The sequence below is a fragment of the Leptonychotes weddellii genome, chromosome 9, assembly GCF_054177405.1.
Source record: "Leptonychotes weddellii isolate Sample4059 chromosome 9, ASM5417740v2, whole genome shotgun sequence".
Taxonomy (NCBI): domain Eukaryota; kingdom Metazoa; phylum Chordata; class Mammalia; order Carnivora; family Phocidae; genus Leptonychotes; species Leptonychotes weddellii.
The window spans coordinates 124,086,022-124,105,337 of NC_138377.1; the positions used below are offsets into that span (position 1 = coordinate 124,086,022).

Sequence of the window (19,316 nt, forward strand, 5' to 3'; positions counted from 1 at the left end):
AAGTAGCTCTTCCCTCAAGCTTCCTCTGACCCTGACAGCTTTCCACTACAAGTATAGAGGAAGCCTTTACCACGAACTCTCTTTGCTTGAGGCACCATGAAGGAACCTCTGTTATTCGCAACCTGAAGTATAAAATTATAACACTATTTTCAGAAACTAAAAGGAAATCACAGGGTGCTATTAAAGGCCTAGAGTTCCACCTTGCTGCCAAAACAACTGAGGAAAAATATTAATTTCATGAGAGAAAATAAATAGAAGAGAGTAATTCTCCCTTACCAAGCCAGCTTTGGTTTTCAAAAAGGAAGCAAAAATTTGGAGACTGAGACACAAGTTTTGACAGCACACAATACCATGAATATCATTTCCAGATAACTGCAGAAAATTGATTTTCCTTTTACACATATGCCTATGCTCATATGCCTGGAATATTGATTATCTGCTCATTCTGGAATATTTATTAATAACATTCTAGTAATACCTTTAAAACATCCTAGTCTTTATTCATATCATCTGTTTTTAGTGTCTTATGACACTTCTAGAAAAGGCAGACATAATGTCATGCACATCTAACAATGCAGTCTGGCCCTCTGGCAACTGTGGTATTGTTCTGGTTAGATAAGGGCAATTCCATTTCCTCTACTCATTCTTTTGACTTGTAACCACAGTTTCTAACCACTAAAATCTAGTTAGCAAGTTTGTTATCTTCTGAACAGCTTTAACCCCATGAGGTGTCTGCATGTGTTTGCTCACCATGAACGTCTGTATGCAGAGCTCCATCCCCACCCTTATATAGTGAGCTGTTCTAGGTTCCTCTTTGAGGACAAAAGTCCTGAGGTGCACATGTTAGTTCTCTTCCTTGGTACCTTGTAACCTGTTCCCTGTGGCATCATGGCACCGAGGACTTGGAAGCAACTTTTAGAAAGCCAGGGGGCTCCATCATGGGCATTTCTTTCTCAATCTACATATCATCAAACAACTCCCATGATTGTAATACTGCCTATAAGCTGATGACTTCCAGAGGTTGAATCTCCATTCCAGACTTCCTTTTGAACACCAAACCCAGATATATATCTTCCTACTTGACATCTCTATTTCAAGAGGTAAATTGAAACTTTGTATGCTTCAGTTGAATAATCCATCTTGGAGTTTTAATTGAAATTTTTATTTCATTTATATTTAATGTAATGAATGATCTAGTTGAGTTTGAGTTGACTATATTGCTATTTGCTTTTGACTGTTCCCACATGTTCTTTGTTCCCTTACCCCTTATTTTCTGCCTTCTTTTGGATACAGGGTATGTTTATTATTCCATTTTGTCTGTTAGCATTTTAATTAGAACTTTCCCTATTTTTAGAATAAAAAGGCATTTTTTACTTATTAGGGGATCTTTTTGGCCTACTTGAACTTAAATTGATATTTTTACCACTCTAGAGCAGTGGAAGAAACTTTCAACAGTGTAATTCCATTTACCCCCTCCTGTCTTTTGTTCTATTATATTTTACTTCTATATTTATGTAAAAATACATAATTATTATTGTGACTTTAAGAAGTCAATATTCTTTTATATTTACCCACAAAGTTACCCTTTCTGTGTGTTTCATTCCTTCCTGCATTTCATGCTGCCCTCTGGAATCATTTTCTTTCAACCTGAAGAATTTCCTTTACTACTTTTTGTAGTATGGGTTGGTTACTAACAAATTCTTTGGGGTTTTTGTTTGTTTGTTCCTGGACACATTTTTATTTTGCCCTATTTTTTGAAGGATATTTTCACTAGACATAAAATTCTGGGATTCATTGGGTTTGAATTTCTAGGTGTTTTTTTTTTTTTTTTCTTTTCCTTTCAACACTTTAAAGATGTCACTGCATTATCTTCTGGTTTCCATGGCTTCAGGTGAAAAGTTAGGTATATTTCTAATTTTTCTTTTCATAAATAATGTGTAGTTTTTCTCTTACTACTTTTGAGAATTCACCTTCACTTGGTTTTTGGAAGTTTGATGATAGTTGCCTAAGTGTGGTATTCTTTGTATTTATCTCTTTCGGGATTTGTTAAGTTTCTTAAATCTGTGGCCTGACCCGTTCATCAGATTTGGAAATTTCTTGACCATCATTTCTCCAGATATTTCCTGACTCTTCATAGGTCTCATATTTTACCAGATGCTGGGTGTCATGTATAAGTAAACCATAGACAATAAAATCAGTGTTATTTTCAACAGGAGAAAGTTTGGTCTTTCCAATTTAGACAAATCACCCTAATCCAATCAGGAATTGAGCTAGGCTGGTGCTCAGAGGCATTTTTAGTTAGACATAATCCTCCTCTAGTTACAAGGACAAGAATTGTGGTATGTTTGTGGTACAGCCCTCATTCTGTGGGACTTTATCTCCTAAGCACTTACTCCCAAGTACAGCTGTGGGATCTTTCTGGCCCAGTCTCCTAGCCCATCATACCCCCTACACACTCAGCAAACATCCCACAAGGAAAACCAGCTATACATCTGGAAGACTAATGGATTCCAATTTGTTATACCAATCCACATATCAGGTGCTTCACTGGTTTCCCTTCACCCTGTAGAGTCTCTCTGCTTATGCCAAGCTCAATTTTCAGCCTAGGCCAAGGTGTGACAAATGCTCCCGGGGAAGTAAACAGTTGGTTCTCTTAGCTCACCCAGGAAGGCCTCCTCCATCTCTGCAATTTTAGCTATTTGCTTTCACAGCTGTCTAATGCCATTAAAGAGATGTTTTACACTTTAAAAATGTATACGTAATTTTAGCTATTGTAGTGGAAATAATGGCCTTCTGCCATTTACTATATCCTTCCTGGAGACAGAACTGAAGCGTTTTTAGCAGCTACGAGAAAAATATTAAGGACCTCAGTCTGGTAATCAATGCTTCACAATCTGATCTTTACCTACATTTATAGAATTACACCCCAATCTCTCACTTCCTGAAATCCTCTGATGTTTATGGAACAACCCCTTTATTTTTCTGGCTCTATGCATTTTTGATTATTTCATCCTAGTTTTTGTGATGTCCCTCCCTTTCCTATAGATCAATACTTACTGCTCTCTGATACATCCCAGGCTGGCCTGAATTTTGCTCAGTGTTGCTCAGTCTAAATTTTTGAAACATGACTTGTTCTATTAATTTTCTAGTGAATTATCCTCCTCCCTAGTGATAACACATATTATTTATTTCTAGTATGGCGATTTAATTTTTTCTGCTACTATTGCTTTTTTTCCTCAACCATAAAGTATCTGTTAACAACCATGCTCAGTTCAGATCTCTGTATTCCCTACAGTGCCTAGCACAGAACAGAGTAATCCTTAAGACATTTACCAAATCCAATGCTGGCCTATTTTAATCATCTACATTTCAGTATAAATGACTTTCTAACCTGAGGCTGCTGGGAGCAGATACATTTCTGTCTAAGAGTAACCTGTCTCATAGAACTGCGTCTTTGGAATCTAGATGTTACCCTTCTCGTCACAGCCCTACAGGGTTTTCTCTTCCTTTTTCTTTATCATATTCCCTCTCTGTCTTTCCTCGGTTCTCTGATTCTCAGTGGATAGTGAGAGAGTCTCTTCTCATTGTGATTTCTCATCAGCTACAGACCTGCCCTTAAATAGTTACCTACAAAACCTGCAGTACAGTCATCACACAGAATGAGGACTGCCTTGGCCCTTAATATTTATTGTCTCATGCTCCCACACCTGGAAATACAAAGATAACCTTTCCTCACTAGGAAAGGTCAGAAGCGAGAAAACCAGAGGGATCCCAGGAATCCTCAACATCGGATTATGGGGGTGGAAGTATGGAAATCTACAGGAAACCCAGGTAATGAGAACCTAGAACTAGTGTGTGTGTGTGTGTGTGTGTGTGTGTGTGTGTTATGTGTAATTGTCACAGCATTGGGGACTATCAATATTACTGATACTTTTTGATAGATCTTGTAGGACAAAAAAGAAAAGAAATTCCTACTATGGTTGTTAAAAGACCCAGTTGTTTTCACCAAATATATTTTATGTCCAATTGTCATGGCAGTATACGACCTCTGCGTACCAGTAGGTACAGATCTGCAATCGCTCTATGCTATATTGCATTATAACAATACACTTGGTTACTGTACGCATTGTCTTAAAACTTTGTTCCTTGTGTAGCATCTTACGTGCTCACAGCCAAAAAGATGAAAGTACAATGCTCTTGACCTCCCTACTTATAGATCATAGCGTACTGGTAAACATATTTACTTATGATATTTGAAGAATACATATGTGTTCAGCTATTGTCCATTTAAACTTTAAACCACTGCTTTTACTGTGGGTGACATCACTTTTATAAAAGGGTTTTATATGAGGACATACCACTCAGCTATATCACATAATAAAAAGGATATAAACTTAAATGTGCAATTATATTATTAAGAATAATACGCAGTAACAAGATAGCCTTTTAAAAAAAAGACCCCACTCCCCAAAAGCAATAGAGTATTTTAAAATCAGGCTGATTTTTGGAAAGAAACTAGCCATACACTGTCCAGCCCCTTTCTTCCAAGTCAGTTGCCAACAGGGAGAAGGTATTCTCATACTTCCTCCATGCTGGAAGTCTTAGAGGAGCTGGTCTCCTAAGTGGTGGTCCAACATTGTCACTGGGCGGATAAGCCTGTTTTTTTCTGAGTTCAATATCGGGAAGCATCTGCTTTATCCTTCACCCTAGCCTTTATCACTAGAAAGGGAGTATTTGGTTCTCCACCTGCTAACTCTTTTGCTTTATCAGTTGGTTCAGAACTTAAATGGTAAAGAGGTTGCTATTTATTTGACCTTCTTTGACTCCAGTACACTCAGTAGAGTTTCAACTCATTCTGGAATGGAAAGAAAGGAACGGTGCCAACTAAATGTGGCATAATGTGACAACTGTGATGTAATGCTTGTTCAATGACATCGTTTGTTTTTATGGTTGACCCTTTGAACAACACAGGAGTTAGGGGCACTGCACCCATGTGCAGTCAAAAATCTGTACATAATTTTTACTTCCCAAAACTACCAATGGCCTACCGTTGACCAGAAACCTTAACAACAGCATTTAACAGTCAACATATATTTTGTATGTTATATGTATTACATGCTGTATTCTTACAATAAAGTAAGCTAGAGAAAAGAAAATGTTAAGAAAATCATAAGGAAGAGAAAATACGTTTATAGGACCGGACCGTATTTATCAGAAAGAATCTGCACATACGTGGGTCCACACAGTTCAAACCACATTGTTTGTAGGACAGCTGTATATGTTTTTAGGTAGAGAAAATGAATTAAGTGGCTAAATTTGGACAGAAATCCAGGTCTTTGAACTCTCAATCAGGCAAATGGTCTTTTTTTTCTGCTATGTAATACTGCTTTGATCAAAGCCAAACAAGTTTTCCTAAGCCATGGGAGCTAAGTTTGGCAACACACCAAATTATGATTTGACGTTGGATGGAAGGGAGCTTTAATTTTTTGGCTCCTTCACTTTTGAAATGGCAAGTTACCTTTATAGGTTGGGACAGCGTCCACCTTCCCTTGTTTAACTTGTTGTCTCTCCAAAGGCCGGACTATGGCCACAGGCTGCACTTTGTAAGAATTAAAATCCCGTTTGTAGGTAGTGTCAAGATCAATCTCCCCCTGTTTTGGTTTGTATTCTTCTGGTACATGGCGAGGCTGTTTGACTATCTCATAAGGACGATAATCCGATCTGAAATATATGAGTTTGAAACATAGCCTCACAGGTTCCTTTATTTCTAATTTTTCTAATGCAGTATTGAAATTTTCAAGGTTTATTTCAGTTGAAAAGTCTAAGAAGATATTAAAATGGTGATAGTTAATAAACTACTTGAGAGAAATAATTTAATTCCTTTATGTCCTACCCAGTGACTAACATCTTAAGAAATATGTCAAAAATCCTAGTTTTCAAACATCATTATGATGTGGATCTTCAGTTGATTGGATCTTACGTAAATAAAATCTTGAAGTAACTGATTTTTTTTCTAACCTGGAAGGAAATCTTATGTGAGAGATTTAATGAGTCTAAGAAAAAATTTTAAATATATCCCCTGGGTCTACTTTGTCAAATTCCTTATTCATCCTACTTAAAGACTAAGCTCTTTGGGCATGCTTTCCGCTTACTGAAATCATGCTGTCTTCCTGCTTATTATAAAGAACCAATTAAATAAATAATTAATGTCTAAACTCTGGCCTTCAGTCATAAATCACATTCATAGTATGGATGTGATTCTTACTCGTCTTTGGATCCCCGAGAGCCGCATATCGCAACCCAGCCACCCTGGGCATTGTATAACATTCTGTGGCAGAAATGGTGCTGTAGACACTGGGCTGTCTGGTGGGGTGCAGATGACAGACCCAGAGTGACCAGACTGCCTGGGTCCAAATCCTGGCTCTGTCATTCATTAGATGTGTGACCTTGGGCAACCTAGTTGCCCTGTCTAGGCCCCAGTTTCCTTATATATAAACTAGGACAAGCATGTCATCTAGCTCATAGGGTTGTCTCAAGGACTGGCGCACACGCGTGAGAGAGCTTGGGACACAGTAAGGGCAACATGTCAGCTATTACTATTATGACTACACGTCTTCAAAACTGCTTTTTTTCTTCTGAACTCTACTGACTGTGTCACTCATTTTATTGGTATAAGCCATCTTGTATTAATCACTATTTTCTATTTATGTCCATAAGCTCCCAAACCCCAAACCCTCACTGAATCCCTTCTACTCATGGTACAATTTCTTAGACTTGTTGGCTCCTCTTCCTCAATGCCATCCACCCCCGTCAAGCCGGGGTCCAGCACTGCCTAACGGGTCACAGTGGCTTCTCTGTGACGGAGTCTGTAGTCCTCCTCTTACTCGATGGGCATTGTGGCCCATTCCCTCTGTCTCCAGGAGACTCTCTCCTCCTGCCTTCCTGCTGGTTTCTCCTCAGTCTCTGGTGCAGCTTCGTCCCCCCTCTCCTCGGCCACTAAATGCTGGGGGTTTCTCAACACTGGGGCCCACACACGTTCCTCTTCTCCTCCGGTGCTCACCCCTGAAGACAGCTCTACTCCCACAGCTTCAATTACTACCGAAATAGAAATGACCCACCAATTTATAGGTCAGCTCAGACCCTTCTCTGAGCTCCCTACCTGTATTCGCAACGCCACCTCAAAACTTAACATGCCCCCAACCAAATCACCATTTGCCCCCAACAAATCTGGTCCGTTTGCTGGCGCCCCATCGTAGTGAAGAGCATCACCATCTCTTTAGCAGCCGAGACCCAGCTCTCAGCCTTCTCACCTCAGCTCCCTCGTGTGGCTGCTGCTTCATCAAGTCCTGTCACTTTGACCTCCTAACTCTCTCTCAAATCTCCTGTCATTACCACAACAGGTCCAAGCTCCCACAATAGCTTATTCACATCAATTCAACAATCCCTAAACTCATTTATCTGCCGTCCACTCATTCTGGCTTCTCTCTGCCTTTCCTCACCTGGCCCCCAAAGTGATCCTTTCACATGTAAATTTGATCAAGTCATTCCTGCCCTGAGCTGCCTAGCCTATTCCTTAATTAGCCCCCTTTTATACCCCCTCAAAAAACAGGCAAGCAGGCAGACAAATGAGAAAGAAAAGACACCTTCAGTGGCCTCTTACTGCTCCAAGGACACAGAAAACCCCACACGTGGCCCAGAGGCCCCACGTGGCTCCTTCACTAGCCACTAGAGAAAACTTCCTCCTGCTTTCCTCTTGCTCGCCTTCTCTCCCTGCTTCTGCCGGCTGCATGCTGCTCTCTCTGTCTGCACTGCGTTTCCTTACCTACTTCATCCAGTTAATTGCTTCACATCCTTCAGGATTTCACTCATTCTTCTCATTTCCCTGATAAAATCAAACCTTGTATTCTGGCTCTCAAGTCCCCTCGTGCCTATCCCTCATGGATTTTATCCCTGCTGCGATCTTGTACTTATTTTGGGTGATGTGCTGCTGCCTTCACTAGACGGCAGCATCTGTGGGCACAGAGATCGCGACTGTTTCTGCTAACCGCTATATCCCAGGTGCTCAGCACGGTGCCTGACACTTAACCAGCGCTCACTAAGTATTATTTAATAGATAAATAGTAGAAATCATGTACCTCTTATTCTCAAGACATCTGAGTTGTTCTTTGCTCTTCCCAAATACCAGCTAGAGGGACATAGGCTAAAACGCAATCAGGAAGTGGAAGAATCAGGGGGAGGACAGAGAGAAAGGTTTGAAGTCTTAGTTTCTCTGGTTAGATTAGTTGAATGTTAGAAAGTGTACCTCCAAACCCAAAGCAGCTTTCTATGGAGAAGTGATAATGGGTAAATACACTCTTAGTCATCGGATATGTCCCCAAACATAGAACATGTCCATAACCATACTTCCAGGGCAGACTCCTCGCCGACTCTGGCAGTCCTCGAACTGTAAGCAACCGTCCTGCTATAAAGGATCCAAAGTCTTAAGCACGTCTAGACATCTGCTCTTTATAGTCTCGTCCTCTATTCTAGAAAAGTATAGGATGACCCTTTATTCTCTGTACAGATAATCAGCTTTTTGCTGCTTAGTCAATACAGTTGACATAAGGGAGTGAAGGAAGGGTTCTAAACCCCCGGCATACGGCTCTTGGAAATACTGCTAGTTCCTCAGTCAAAATACAAAGAAAAGATGCAGTGTTTTACTTAGTGTAGCGATGATGATTTGAGAAATGGAAATTTTAGTTTTATTGGCATATTCTGACCTTTTGGGAGTTGGGACATCTTTTTCTTTCTTTTTGTTTTTTGTTTGTTTGGTTGTTTTTTGGGTTTGTGTTTTGTTTTTGTTTTTTACTATATAGGGATACTTGAACAAGTCAACTGACAAACCCAGAATTGAAAAGCAATTGCCTTTTTAAAGAAAGATATGGCAGGCTTTCCTAATTTTAACATTCAGAACTAGTTAAATGCAAAATCTTTATTCAACAAATATGCATATTGTGGAATTTATTTCAAATCTCCATTATGAATCATTAAGGTATCGAGGAAGAATGAACGGTAAGGCGAAGAAAAAAGAGCAACCACTCCCATTTGCTCTGTCTCAGTCCTTCAATTTCTTCATCTCATTTGCTTTAATCTGTATCTTGTTTATTAATCCGTGTTTCTGTTTTTCCACTGCCATTCCCACAAGGCTGTAAAAGCCAGAGTGGGGCACAGTCCTTCTCTACGTCCCATGTCATACCCAGGGATCAGTGCAGTACTTGACCCATTTCATTGAATCTACGGCAACAGAATGACCAGCAATGGTGGTTAAAATGCAGATTCCTGGGATCCACTCCGTTATCTATTGACTGTTTTAGGTGGAATTCTGGAATCTGCAATTTTAACCCTTCTGGATGATTCTAAAGCATACCAAGTCTGAGAACTATGGAAGATTTTCAAATCTGTGGAAGAGCCACACACCTACAGAAGCTAAGAGAGTCACCGAGCACTATTACTGTAAGGGTTGCCTGAAATTTTAAAGGTAGAAGTATTGGACTCAAAGTTTGAAGGTTTCAACCTTTGTTCAGGCAAGTAGAATGAGCTCTATCTAAAATGATATGAAAATGGATAACACAGCAAATTAAAGTTATTGTAGAGCATTTTTAAAAACCCAAATTATAGAAATCTGATACATTCCTTGAAAGCAGAAACCTCTATTTATTGATCCTTTTCTACTTAACATCTAAGATTGTACCTTGAGTATGGTATGCACATTAACAGAATAAAGAAAAGAATTAACCCATTGACAAAGATACAAAACAATTTTTTTTTAAAGATTTATTTATTTGACAGAGAGAGACACAGTGAGAGAGGGAACACAAGCAGGGGGAGTGGGAGAGGGAGAAGCAGGCTTCCCGCTGAGCAGGGAGCCCGATGCGGGGCTCATTCCCAGGACCCTGGGATCATGACCTGAGCCGAAGGCAGATGCTTAACCGACTGAACCACCCAGGCGCCCCCAATTTTTTTTTTTTAAAGCTAAGCCTAAATGAGGAGTTAAGGCTTAGGAGGATTTTTTTTTTTTTTTTTGTCTATCATCCACTGAATGAATATTGAGTGCCTCCTACACGCTAGCAGGCATCATGCTAGGTTTCTGGAAATAGAATGTCAAGATAAGAATAGACATGATCCCTGCTTGCATGGGCCTCTGAAATGGATCTATGATAAATAATAGGAAGATGCTTTGAGGGCTTACATAGGGGATTTTTACCCAGCCTGAGAACTGGATACACACGTGTCAGAGGCTCTCAGAGTGATAACTGAGTTGAGATCTATAGGTTACACAGGCATTAACTGGGGTAAAAGGGAGAGAAATTTCCAAGTAAGTAAAATAGTGTATTGGAAGGCTCTGTGGCAAGGGAATCCTGGTATTTTCAAGAAATGAGGGGCACCTGGGTGGCTCAGTCGTTAAGCGTCTGCCTTTGGCTCAGGTCATGATCCCAGGGTCCTGGGATCGAGCCCCGCATCGGGCTCCCTGCTCCGCGGGAAGCCTGCTTCTCCCTCTCCCACTCCCCCTGCTTGTGTTCCCTCTCTCGCTGTCTCTCTGTCAAATAAATAAATAAAATCTTCAAAAAAAAAAAAAAAAAAGAAATGAGAAATGTCCCATGGGATGTGAGCATTAAAAAGCACATTGAAAATAAATTAGAGAAGCAATTAGGGACCAAACCATGAAGGGATTTTGGTGTATATTAAATACAATGGGGAAAGTATAAGTATTTTAAGCAACGAGATGATAGGATTAGAACTGCATTTTAAAAAGATCATCTCTGCAGGCTAAAGTATAGGAAACAGATCAGAGATGTAAAAACTAGAGTAGCTACAGAAAAAACAGGAAGTTCCTGTATTCCTCTAGTTGGAGGTGACAGTGGAAAGTCTCTTATAGACATAAGAGATTTTAAGTAGTTAAATAAAAATCAATAAAACTTTTTATTTCCCTTTTTCTTTCTTACTTTCTGTCATTCTAACTTAATTTTCATCTTTCTGTTTTTCTCAAGCTGTGATTCAACTAGTTCCTTGCTTCTTGAATTGGTTCAACTTCGATCAACTTAACAGTTCACTTTAAATAGTTAAAAAACTTTATTAAGACCAGAAGAGTTGGGAGAGAAGTAAGTAAAGCAGTTAGTTTCTTAATATTTACTTAAATGTTGTTATTCCTTCCATTTTACCACAGCATGCTCGAAATTCTTGCTTGGGTTTCAGACTCTGAGGTGGAAGAACATTGCCATAGGTAGGATATTTTTCCAAATATTCAGTGGTGGGGCAAGATATGCCAGAATTTTCATAAATCCTTGTGGTTCCATGTGGACAGTGATGTCGCCTGTGCAAACATAAATAAACTGAAAGATTATTTTGACTTCCAAAAATATTTTTTTTTGACTTCCAAAAATATTTTATGATAATTGCATCTTCATCAGAGAGACCTTCAATAAACATAGAATCTCTAAATTTAAAAGCAACCTTACTAAAAAACAAACACAAAATACCTTCTGTTTATTCTGCAATGGTGTTTACCAAAACAAGAGAAAGGTATGATATATCCTTTACGGTGGAAACTCTCGTTTTCCTCTGACAAAGATTTAGTGGGTCTCCTTATACTAAGAAGCTGAAAAAGCTCACAAGCACATCTACCAGGCCCCTTGCAAGCAGGTTCCCCACCCAGTTTAGCTTTCACCTGCTGGATGTTCACATGATACTCCAAATCAGAGAGCGCTACCTAGGGAGAGGGGCAGAGCCCAGCCCTGTTGCTGGCAGGATCGTGGGAGAGGCGCCGAGAGGCTGGAGCCAGCAGCTGTCAGGCGGCATTCAGGTTTGCAAGGTGGCTTCCTGACTGGCAGCTCCCTGACCTTGGCAGTAAGGAGTGGTTCCCTGCCAACAACTGGGAATCTGCAGCCGAGCGGTAGGCCTCTCAGAACCACTCCTTAACTCTGTAACAAAGAACCCTGACCAATATATCATATAAGCTAATAGCACACAGTGGTTACAGAGAATGGGGTTGATCTTTAGGTGTGGCTACTGCAAGATGCAGAAATTGTAAACACTGAAAAAGTGGGTTGTAGAAGAGTATGTGTGGTATGCTCTGTTTCTCTCTCTTTCCTTTTAAAGGACTTGTAAAACAAGTCTTAAGGAACATTTTTATTTGTGTGGAGTAGGATTATGAGGGATTTTCACTATATTTTAGATTTTTTGCCTTGCATTTTCATACCATGCCTCATGTATATTCATTTCATAATCAGAAAAAAAAAAAAACCATAAAAGCTCTTAACAAAACAGACAGAAAAACCCAAGCAAACAACAAAAAAGTATCATCCCACAATGCTGAAATATGAGGTCAGTTTCTCAGGTCCGATGTCATTTGGGGACCCAGGCTATGTGCGAAGGCTAATAATACAAGCCCAAGGAAAGGTGAATTTGAGGAAAATGCAGATGCTCTGTAGATGAAATCAGAACCGGCTAGGATATCTGGACTCCGTGAACCCCCAGGAAGAACATAAGAGAGATCAGCTGCTCTGCCTGGAGGCTGCTGGATAACAGGAAGAATTGTAATGCAGAAAAGAGTGAAGAGGTTGTGTCAAAGGCTATTCAGGTACATTCAAAATCAGAGGAGTTGAGAGATTCTCGGGATTATTGGCTGACAATGGAGGCTTTGGGAAAGTGCTGAAGTTGACTTAGTACCACACATGGTCTCTTGGGAAAATCAGGGACAGGGTACATAGGTCATGCATGGAGGTTCTGATATGGGTGCACTGAGTTACAAGAATCAAGTCGAAGCTTTGAAATTTCTCGTTGTTCTTAGTTTTATTTTCCAGCAAAGACATACATTCACATTATAACAAAACAAATAAATACCGAAAAGCTTATAAAGGAAAGCCAAAGTCTCCTGTCCCAATGTTTCTTATCTCTAGAAACAACTTTCTGATGATCTCTGCTTTTTAGTTTTCTGGAGGCTACATCTGTTTTTTAATTTTTTTATGAGCTTTGAACATCTTGATTTATCTGCTTAAATGACCAACTTTCAAATCCCAACATAAACATGACAGATTTGATTGATACCATTCCACTCACTTCCCACTGTTGCATGGTCAATCATTCCGTGGAATCGACATGCTCCTAATATTTATTTAGCAGTGATTTAATCCCTGGGCCAACAATGAAGCTGAGGGAGAAGGCTGTGTTTACAGGGGGTGGGAAGTTGTTAGGCAGGACTCAGACCAATTCTGGGTTTCAGGGTGGAGGCTACTCCCTTCTCAGTCAGGCAGATTCCTAAGGGAGCACTACTGCTTGGAGGGTACCAGGGACAGGGTCGGGCTTGGATGGAAAGCGGGGGCACTGCTTGGAGGGGACCGGGGACACGGTCGGGCTTGGATGGAAAGCGGGGGCACTGCCTGGAGGGGACCGGGGACACGGTCGGGCTTGGATGGAAAGCGGGGGCACTGCCTGGAGGGGACCGGGGACACGGTCGGGCTTGGATGGAAAGCGGGGCACTGTCTGGAGGGGACCGGGGACACGGTCGGGCTTGGATGGAAAGCGGGGGCACTGCCTGGAGGGGACGAGGACACGGTCGGGCTTGGATGGAAAGCTGCAGGTGGAAGAAAGCGTAGCACGGGTTGAAAGCTCATGGACTTGCACAGCGTCCTATTCCTATGCCTTCCTCCTTCCCTGAGATGTTGAGGACATCCACTCTCCCAGTGGGATCCGATCCCACCCCCGGGCAGCCTGAGGACCGGCCGCTACTGCGCTCATATCCTCCGCCTGGCCGGACGGCGCTCAGTTTGCACCTGCCCAGGGAGTCTAAGAGCAAGAAATGTTTAGCCCGGCAGCCGGGGAGTGAGGGGGTGGGGGTTGTTGCGGAGCGAGCGTCCGTGTCCCTTCACCTCCGGGGGCGGCCACGACGGGGCTCCGGCCACCCCGCGCCCCGGCCCGCCGCCACGCTGGCCGTTCCTTACCCGCAGGTGCAGATCTGACACAGACACCAACTCTTCATGTTCTCGGCAGGCTGCGGTCGCCCCGCCGGCCCTCAGCACCTGCAGCTTCGCGGGATCGCTGCGCCTGCGGTCGTCATGGCAACCCCGGGTGCCCAGGAGACCGACGCAGAGCCGGCTTCCGGCGCGTCAGAGACGCGCGCGGGTCAGAGGTCGTGCGCCCGCCAGCCCCGCCCCCCGGCGCGCGCGCGTCAGGGAGCGCAGGGCAGTGGGCGCCTGCGACGCGTGCGGTGTGGCCCGGCGAGGGGCTGAGCGGGGCCGAGCGGGCCTGAGCTGGGCAGGCGGGGCGGCCCGGCCGGTGAGTGCGGGTCCGCTCCGGGCGGCGGCGGGGACTCGGGTCGCCGGCGGGCCGGAGGTGCCGGGGCGAGCCCGGGCTGGGCGCGGCCGCCGCCCGGAGCCGTCGGGTCCACCTGGGGGCCGCGGACCGCCGCCTGTGTCCTGGAGACAGCGAATGCGGGGCCCCAGGGAGGGGAAGGGACCTTGCAGTGGGTGCTTTCCTTCCTTTCCAGAGCCCCGTAGTGCACCTGCTTGGTTAGGGAGCATGTGAGCCGAAACACTGGGAGAAACTTCATCCGCGGTGGGCGGTGGTGGAGCCGGGAGTTTGGTCTTGAGTGAGCGCGAGCGAGAATGCCAGCGTGAGGGGAGTGGGGAAAGATCGAGGAGCGGAAGGGAGAGGTGTCAGCGTCTTCCCTCCGTCCTGCAGACGACCCTTCTTACGCGGGAGACAGTTGCCCGGTAAGGCCTGTCCGGTGGCAGTTGCTGGTGTTCCCGCCCCGGCGAGCTGCGGGAAGCCTCGCGGCCGTCCAGTCCCGGAGGGTGAGCGAGCTGCATGATACCGGCGTGCTGCGGTAGCTGCTCCACTGCTCAGACTGGACTTGGGCCTGGGTGGGTGTGTCCCCTTCAGCAGACATTCACTGGGTTCTTAGCTTAAGGGACCTGACAGGTCCTGTCAGCTCCCCGCGTTACAGGGAAAAAAAATGTGAGGCCCTGATCTTTAGCGCGCGTGCCATGTGTGACACATACCTAATTTTTAGTCACAGGAAGTAAGGGACCATGGTGCTCAGTAGTTTGGATAAGATGATTCACCTGCAGAAAAACACTGCCAACATCAGGAACATCTGCGTTTTGGCTCACGTTGACCATGGTAAGAATCCTTTCTAAATGGGTTATTTTCAGTAATTAAGGGGGTGTGTCTCCACATTTGTCAGCAAAGCCAAGCTGTGGACAGTTGAGACTGATGCTTGCTAAGAAGCAAGTATGTCTTTAGAAGTTGAATGTTAGAGACGCTCGCCATAAAGCATTTGAAATGAGCACGGCTACCTAGTGATTAGCATTCTTCTATATAGTGTATATCACTGTTTTCAACTTTATTATTTTTTTAAGATTTTATTTATTGATTTATTTATTTGAGAGAGAGCTCGAGCGAGCGAGTGCGGAGCAAGGGGAGGGGCAGAGGGAGAGAGGGAATCTCATGTAGACTCCCCACTGAGCGTGGATCGGGGTGACAATGAGAATCCCTTGGCCAGTACACGCTTTATTATGAGGATGATCATTAATATTTATTATGAGGTAGTAGGGAGCCACTGGGAGAACAAAACAAAGCAGGGCTGTTGTAATCAGCACGTTAGAAAGGTTAGCCTGGTGGATGTGGTCATGTGCACTGAAAGGCAGGTAAGAGGTTAGTGAGGTGGCTGTTGCCACTGAGGTAGTAGCTGAGGGCAGTGGTGTGGGAACTGCGAGGAGGAGAAGTGGTAAATCGCTGTGTCGGTGAAGCCCGCTGAGAGGGAGTGGTATGTACAGATCCAGCACTGACCCTCTGCCCCCCTTGAGTTTTTGTAACGACTGCTCACATTTTGAGGACATGAGGTTTGGCAAAAGTATTTCTTCTTTTGCTTTGTGAATTAAATCACATGGCGTCTGGTCCTAGGATTGCAGCCCCAGTGCAGAAAGATAGTGCTTTCCGGGCACTTAACACTCCAGGGGGTATGTGCTTGCCGTACTGATAATGAGTTCTACTCCACTGGATCGTAGGGAAGTGTCGCCCTAGGATTGAGCGGACACACAAGATGTCCATGCCAAGCGGACAGCACATTATTAAAGCTCTTCAGTGCTCCCATGATTGCTTTCTGGTTTGTACTATTACAGATTCCATGGCTTTGCTGCAGTTCCCAGAGTGTTCTCGGACTTGTTTGTCTTAAAGAAAAGACCCTCCTTTTGCTACTTGAGCCCAGCTGCAGTAACCATATAAGCAGCACTCTTTAAACAAAGTTATCTGCCACTTCAGATTGTGTAGACTTCATAAAACCTTGTATGAAACTGTGTGTACTTGAGTCTACAAAGACTTTTTTATTACATAGTAGCTCCCTAGCTTTATGTTTGGATTCTAGGTAACTTTGGGAGTAGCTGCAGTGTAGCTGATGCCCTCACAGTAGGAGCTAAGGGTAAATTTCCTGAATTTCTTTGCTAAGTAAGCATTTTCTTAAGACAGTTTAACTGGCAAATACCAGCCAAGGCTGTACGTGAGGAAATATGGCAGAAGATTATATTCTGTTTTTTTGGTGGTGGTTTACCCAGTATGCCATTCAGAGACAAAAATGAGTGCTTTGCTATCTTTTTGTCATTCTAAGCTATCAAGAGTGTAAGTTAATAGCATGGTCACTATTACGGATATCAGATGATTAATAATTATGATGAACTAGGTCAAATTCTTGTAGAACAGATTTTACTAACTACGTATCGTTTATCAGATGTTCCGTCTTTTGATTGGCATGTTGGTTTATCTCATCACCTAGGAGTCTGCATTTGACTCTATACGTGATGCCTCTGTTTAAAAAAAAAAAACAAAAAACAAAACAAAACTACCCTGGGGGGAAAAAAGTCACTTGACAACTTTTCGGGTGAGGGTGATGAGATCCCTCGGGGTGGAAATATAAATTACAGCACTTTGAGCAGTAGAGTCTGTGTCCTTCCAGATGGTATTCTGTTCAGAAGTCTAAATGCTCATTAGGTCTTGCTTCACTCTGTATAGGTAAATAGGAAATCTTTGCAAAACCAGTTCTCATAGTCAGAAGTTAACTCTGTTGGTGCGGTACATCTCCCTTCCTGTTTAGAAAAAAAAATAGATTTGAATTAAAATTGTTATTTTAACAGGAAAAACTACTCTGACTGACTGTCTTCTGTCTAGCAATGGGGTCATCTCCAGCCGCCTGGCGGGTAAGGTAAGTTGTTCTATTTATTTGATGAATACTTGTTGCCTTTCAGTAAGTATTAGCTGTCTACAATGTCATGTGTTCTGAGAGATCCTGAAAGAGTGTGAAGTGCAGTTTATGTGTCTAAGAAGCTGCTTATCTAGTTAGCAAAATAAAATAGGTGTTGAGAAAAAGCTATTTTTACATTGCTTTATATGAATATGTTATAAATGCAAAAATGAGTTTTTGCAACAAGTCCAGTGATAGCCTGGCACAATTGTGGAACATTCCACAGAGGACGAGATTCTTCATGGGGATGAGTTATGTGGTTTGAAGAGAAGGTGGAGAAACCATCAGGTGGGGGGATAAGATGGGTAATGGGGATCAAGGTTAATTTGTGTGTTGTGCTTGATTTGAGTGGAACATTTGCCTAGAGACTACTGGGAGAGGAAAACACGTTGGTGGAGAGAAGGTATTGGATTATAGAAGAACTTGAAGGCTAACTTGAGTACCAGAGGAGGGCTTCCGAAGTCTTGAGTGTCATGATGGAAAACAGTGTTTTAGGAAATGAAGTTAAAGAGATGTTTGTTTCCAGCTCTGAGTGAAAGGATGTGGAATAAGTTACTGGCATTAGAGAAATGGAGATGTCCCTTCCCTTAATGAATTTAGGACATAATCAGCAGAATTTGTCAGGTAACTGGGAACTGAGAGGAGAGGAGGTAGAGAAGCAGGAATGAATAGGAAAGTAGCTGTAGGAGACTGGTTCCAGACTCGAACATTGGAGGCAGGTGGCGTGAGGACTGGCCTGAGGTGCCACGCGGAGGGACTGAGGAAACCAGACTGAGCGAGATAAGGAACTGCTTGTGTTTCCTCTACCTGAGGAGTTTGAAAAGTGCAATAGCCCTAAAGTAAGTAGATGGAAATAATAAAGCACATGTTAGCGAAGTAGAAAACAAATATATTATAAAAAAGATCAATGAAGCTGAAGTCAGTTCTTGGAAAAGATTGTTATAAACAACACCTGTGATACAGTAAAGGTGGACACAGGTCATTACACATGTAAAGAGTGAGCCCTAACGTGAACTAGGGACTTCAGTTCATAAAGATGCGTTGATAGGGGTTCATTAAGTGTAATGTGTACCGCGCTTGCACTAACACAAGGTGTGAATAATAGGGAAACTGCGTGTGAATGTGTTGGGGGTGGTGTTTGAGAGCCTCTGTACTCACCGATCAGTTGTTCTTTGAACTTAAAATTTCTCTAGAAAGATAGTCTGTTAAAAAATATTAGCAATACAGACAATTTCTGGTCATCTTTTAACATGAGTGATAAATATCTAGCAAAATTGATCAAGAAGAAAGGCAAGGAGGAGAAGTGCAGCCTGCTAGGAAAGAAAGTGCTGCAGGGATGGGAAAGGTGGGAGTGGGACAAGATGGGCAGCAGCCCAGCAACAGGCTTAGAGATGGAGAGCTGGGACCCACCACGGTGGGGTCAGGAAGAAAGAGAAAATAGTCATTCCAGAAATGGAATTTGTTGGCAGAAATCTTTCCACAAGGTCCAGATGGTTTAACTCTCTCGTTCTAGCACACATTCAGGGAACAAATGTTCTCAGTTTTGCTCATCCATTCCGGAACACAGCGGGGAGGAAGCAGGGAGTACTCTCCAGCCCCCCACCTTGATTCCCGAAGTGGGCGAGAGTAATAATACAGGATGGGACAATCCCATAACAGCCATGTGATGGGAGATGCAAAAGTTATAGCCATTATTAAGAAGCAGAATCTGGAATTGTATAAAGCGCTAGTTTTTCATAGCTAAATAGAGTTTATCACAAAGAATTTAAGATTGGTTTAATATGTCATTTCACCATGTTAACAGATTAAAGGTAGGAATGTCATGATCATTTCAGTAGATGCAGAAAACAGAATTCAGCCTCCTTTTTGATAAAACCTCTTAGCGAAGTAGACGTAGAAGGGAATTTCTGCACTGTGATATGGAGTATTTACAAAAAATCCTGCACCCTTAATGATGCATTGTTGACATTTTTGCATTTGTATTCAGGAATAAGGCAAGGGCAGCTCCTTCCCCCTTCTGCTCATTGTGTTCTCGCTTCTGCTGTCA

The 19,316-nt window shown here is 42.9% G+C and overlaps 2 protein-coding genes across 2 annotated transcripts in view; one reads left to right on the forward strand and one right to left on the reverse strand.

Annotated features, from left to right (window-relative positions):
- Positions 1–14,843, reverse strand: part of SAXO2 (stabilizer of axonemal microtubules 2) — an 18,571-nt gene extending 3,728 nt beyond the window's left edge. The window contains exons 1-5 of the mRNA XM_081831894.1: positions 14,730–14,843; positions 14,281–14,422; positions 13,977–14,046; positions 11,171–11,350; positions 5,519–5,721 (exon numbers count right to left, since the gene is read on the reverse strand). Coding sequence (XP_081688020.1) covers positions 5,519–5,721; positions 11,171–11,350; positions 13,977–14,046; positions 14,281–14,422; positions 14,730–14,843 — 709 coding nt within the window. The remainder of the gene's footprint in view (positions 1–5,518; positions 5,722–11,170; positions 11,351–13,976; positions 14,047–14,280; positions 14,423–14,729) is intronic.
- The window catches only part of EFL1 (elongation factor like GTPase 1), an 83,933-nt gene continuing 78,800 nt past the window's right edge, over positions 14,184–19,316 (forward strand). The window contains exons 1-3 of the mRNA XM_081831895.1: positions 14,184–14,310; positions 15,047–15,156; positions 17,163–17,230. Of these exons, the coding sequence (XP_081688021.1) occupies positions 15,066–15,156; positions 17,163–17,230 (159 nt within the window). The 5' untranslated portion in view covers positions 14,184–14,310; positions 15,047–15,065. The remainder of the gene's footprint in view (positions 14,311–15,046; positions 15,157–17,162; positions 17,231–19,316) is intronic.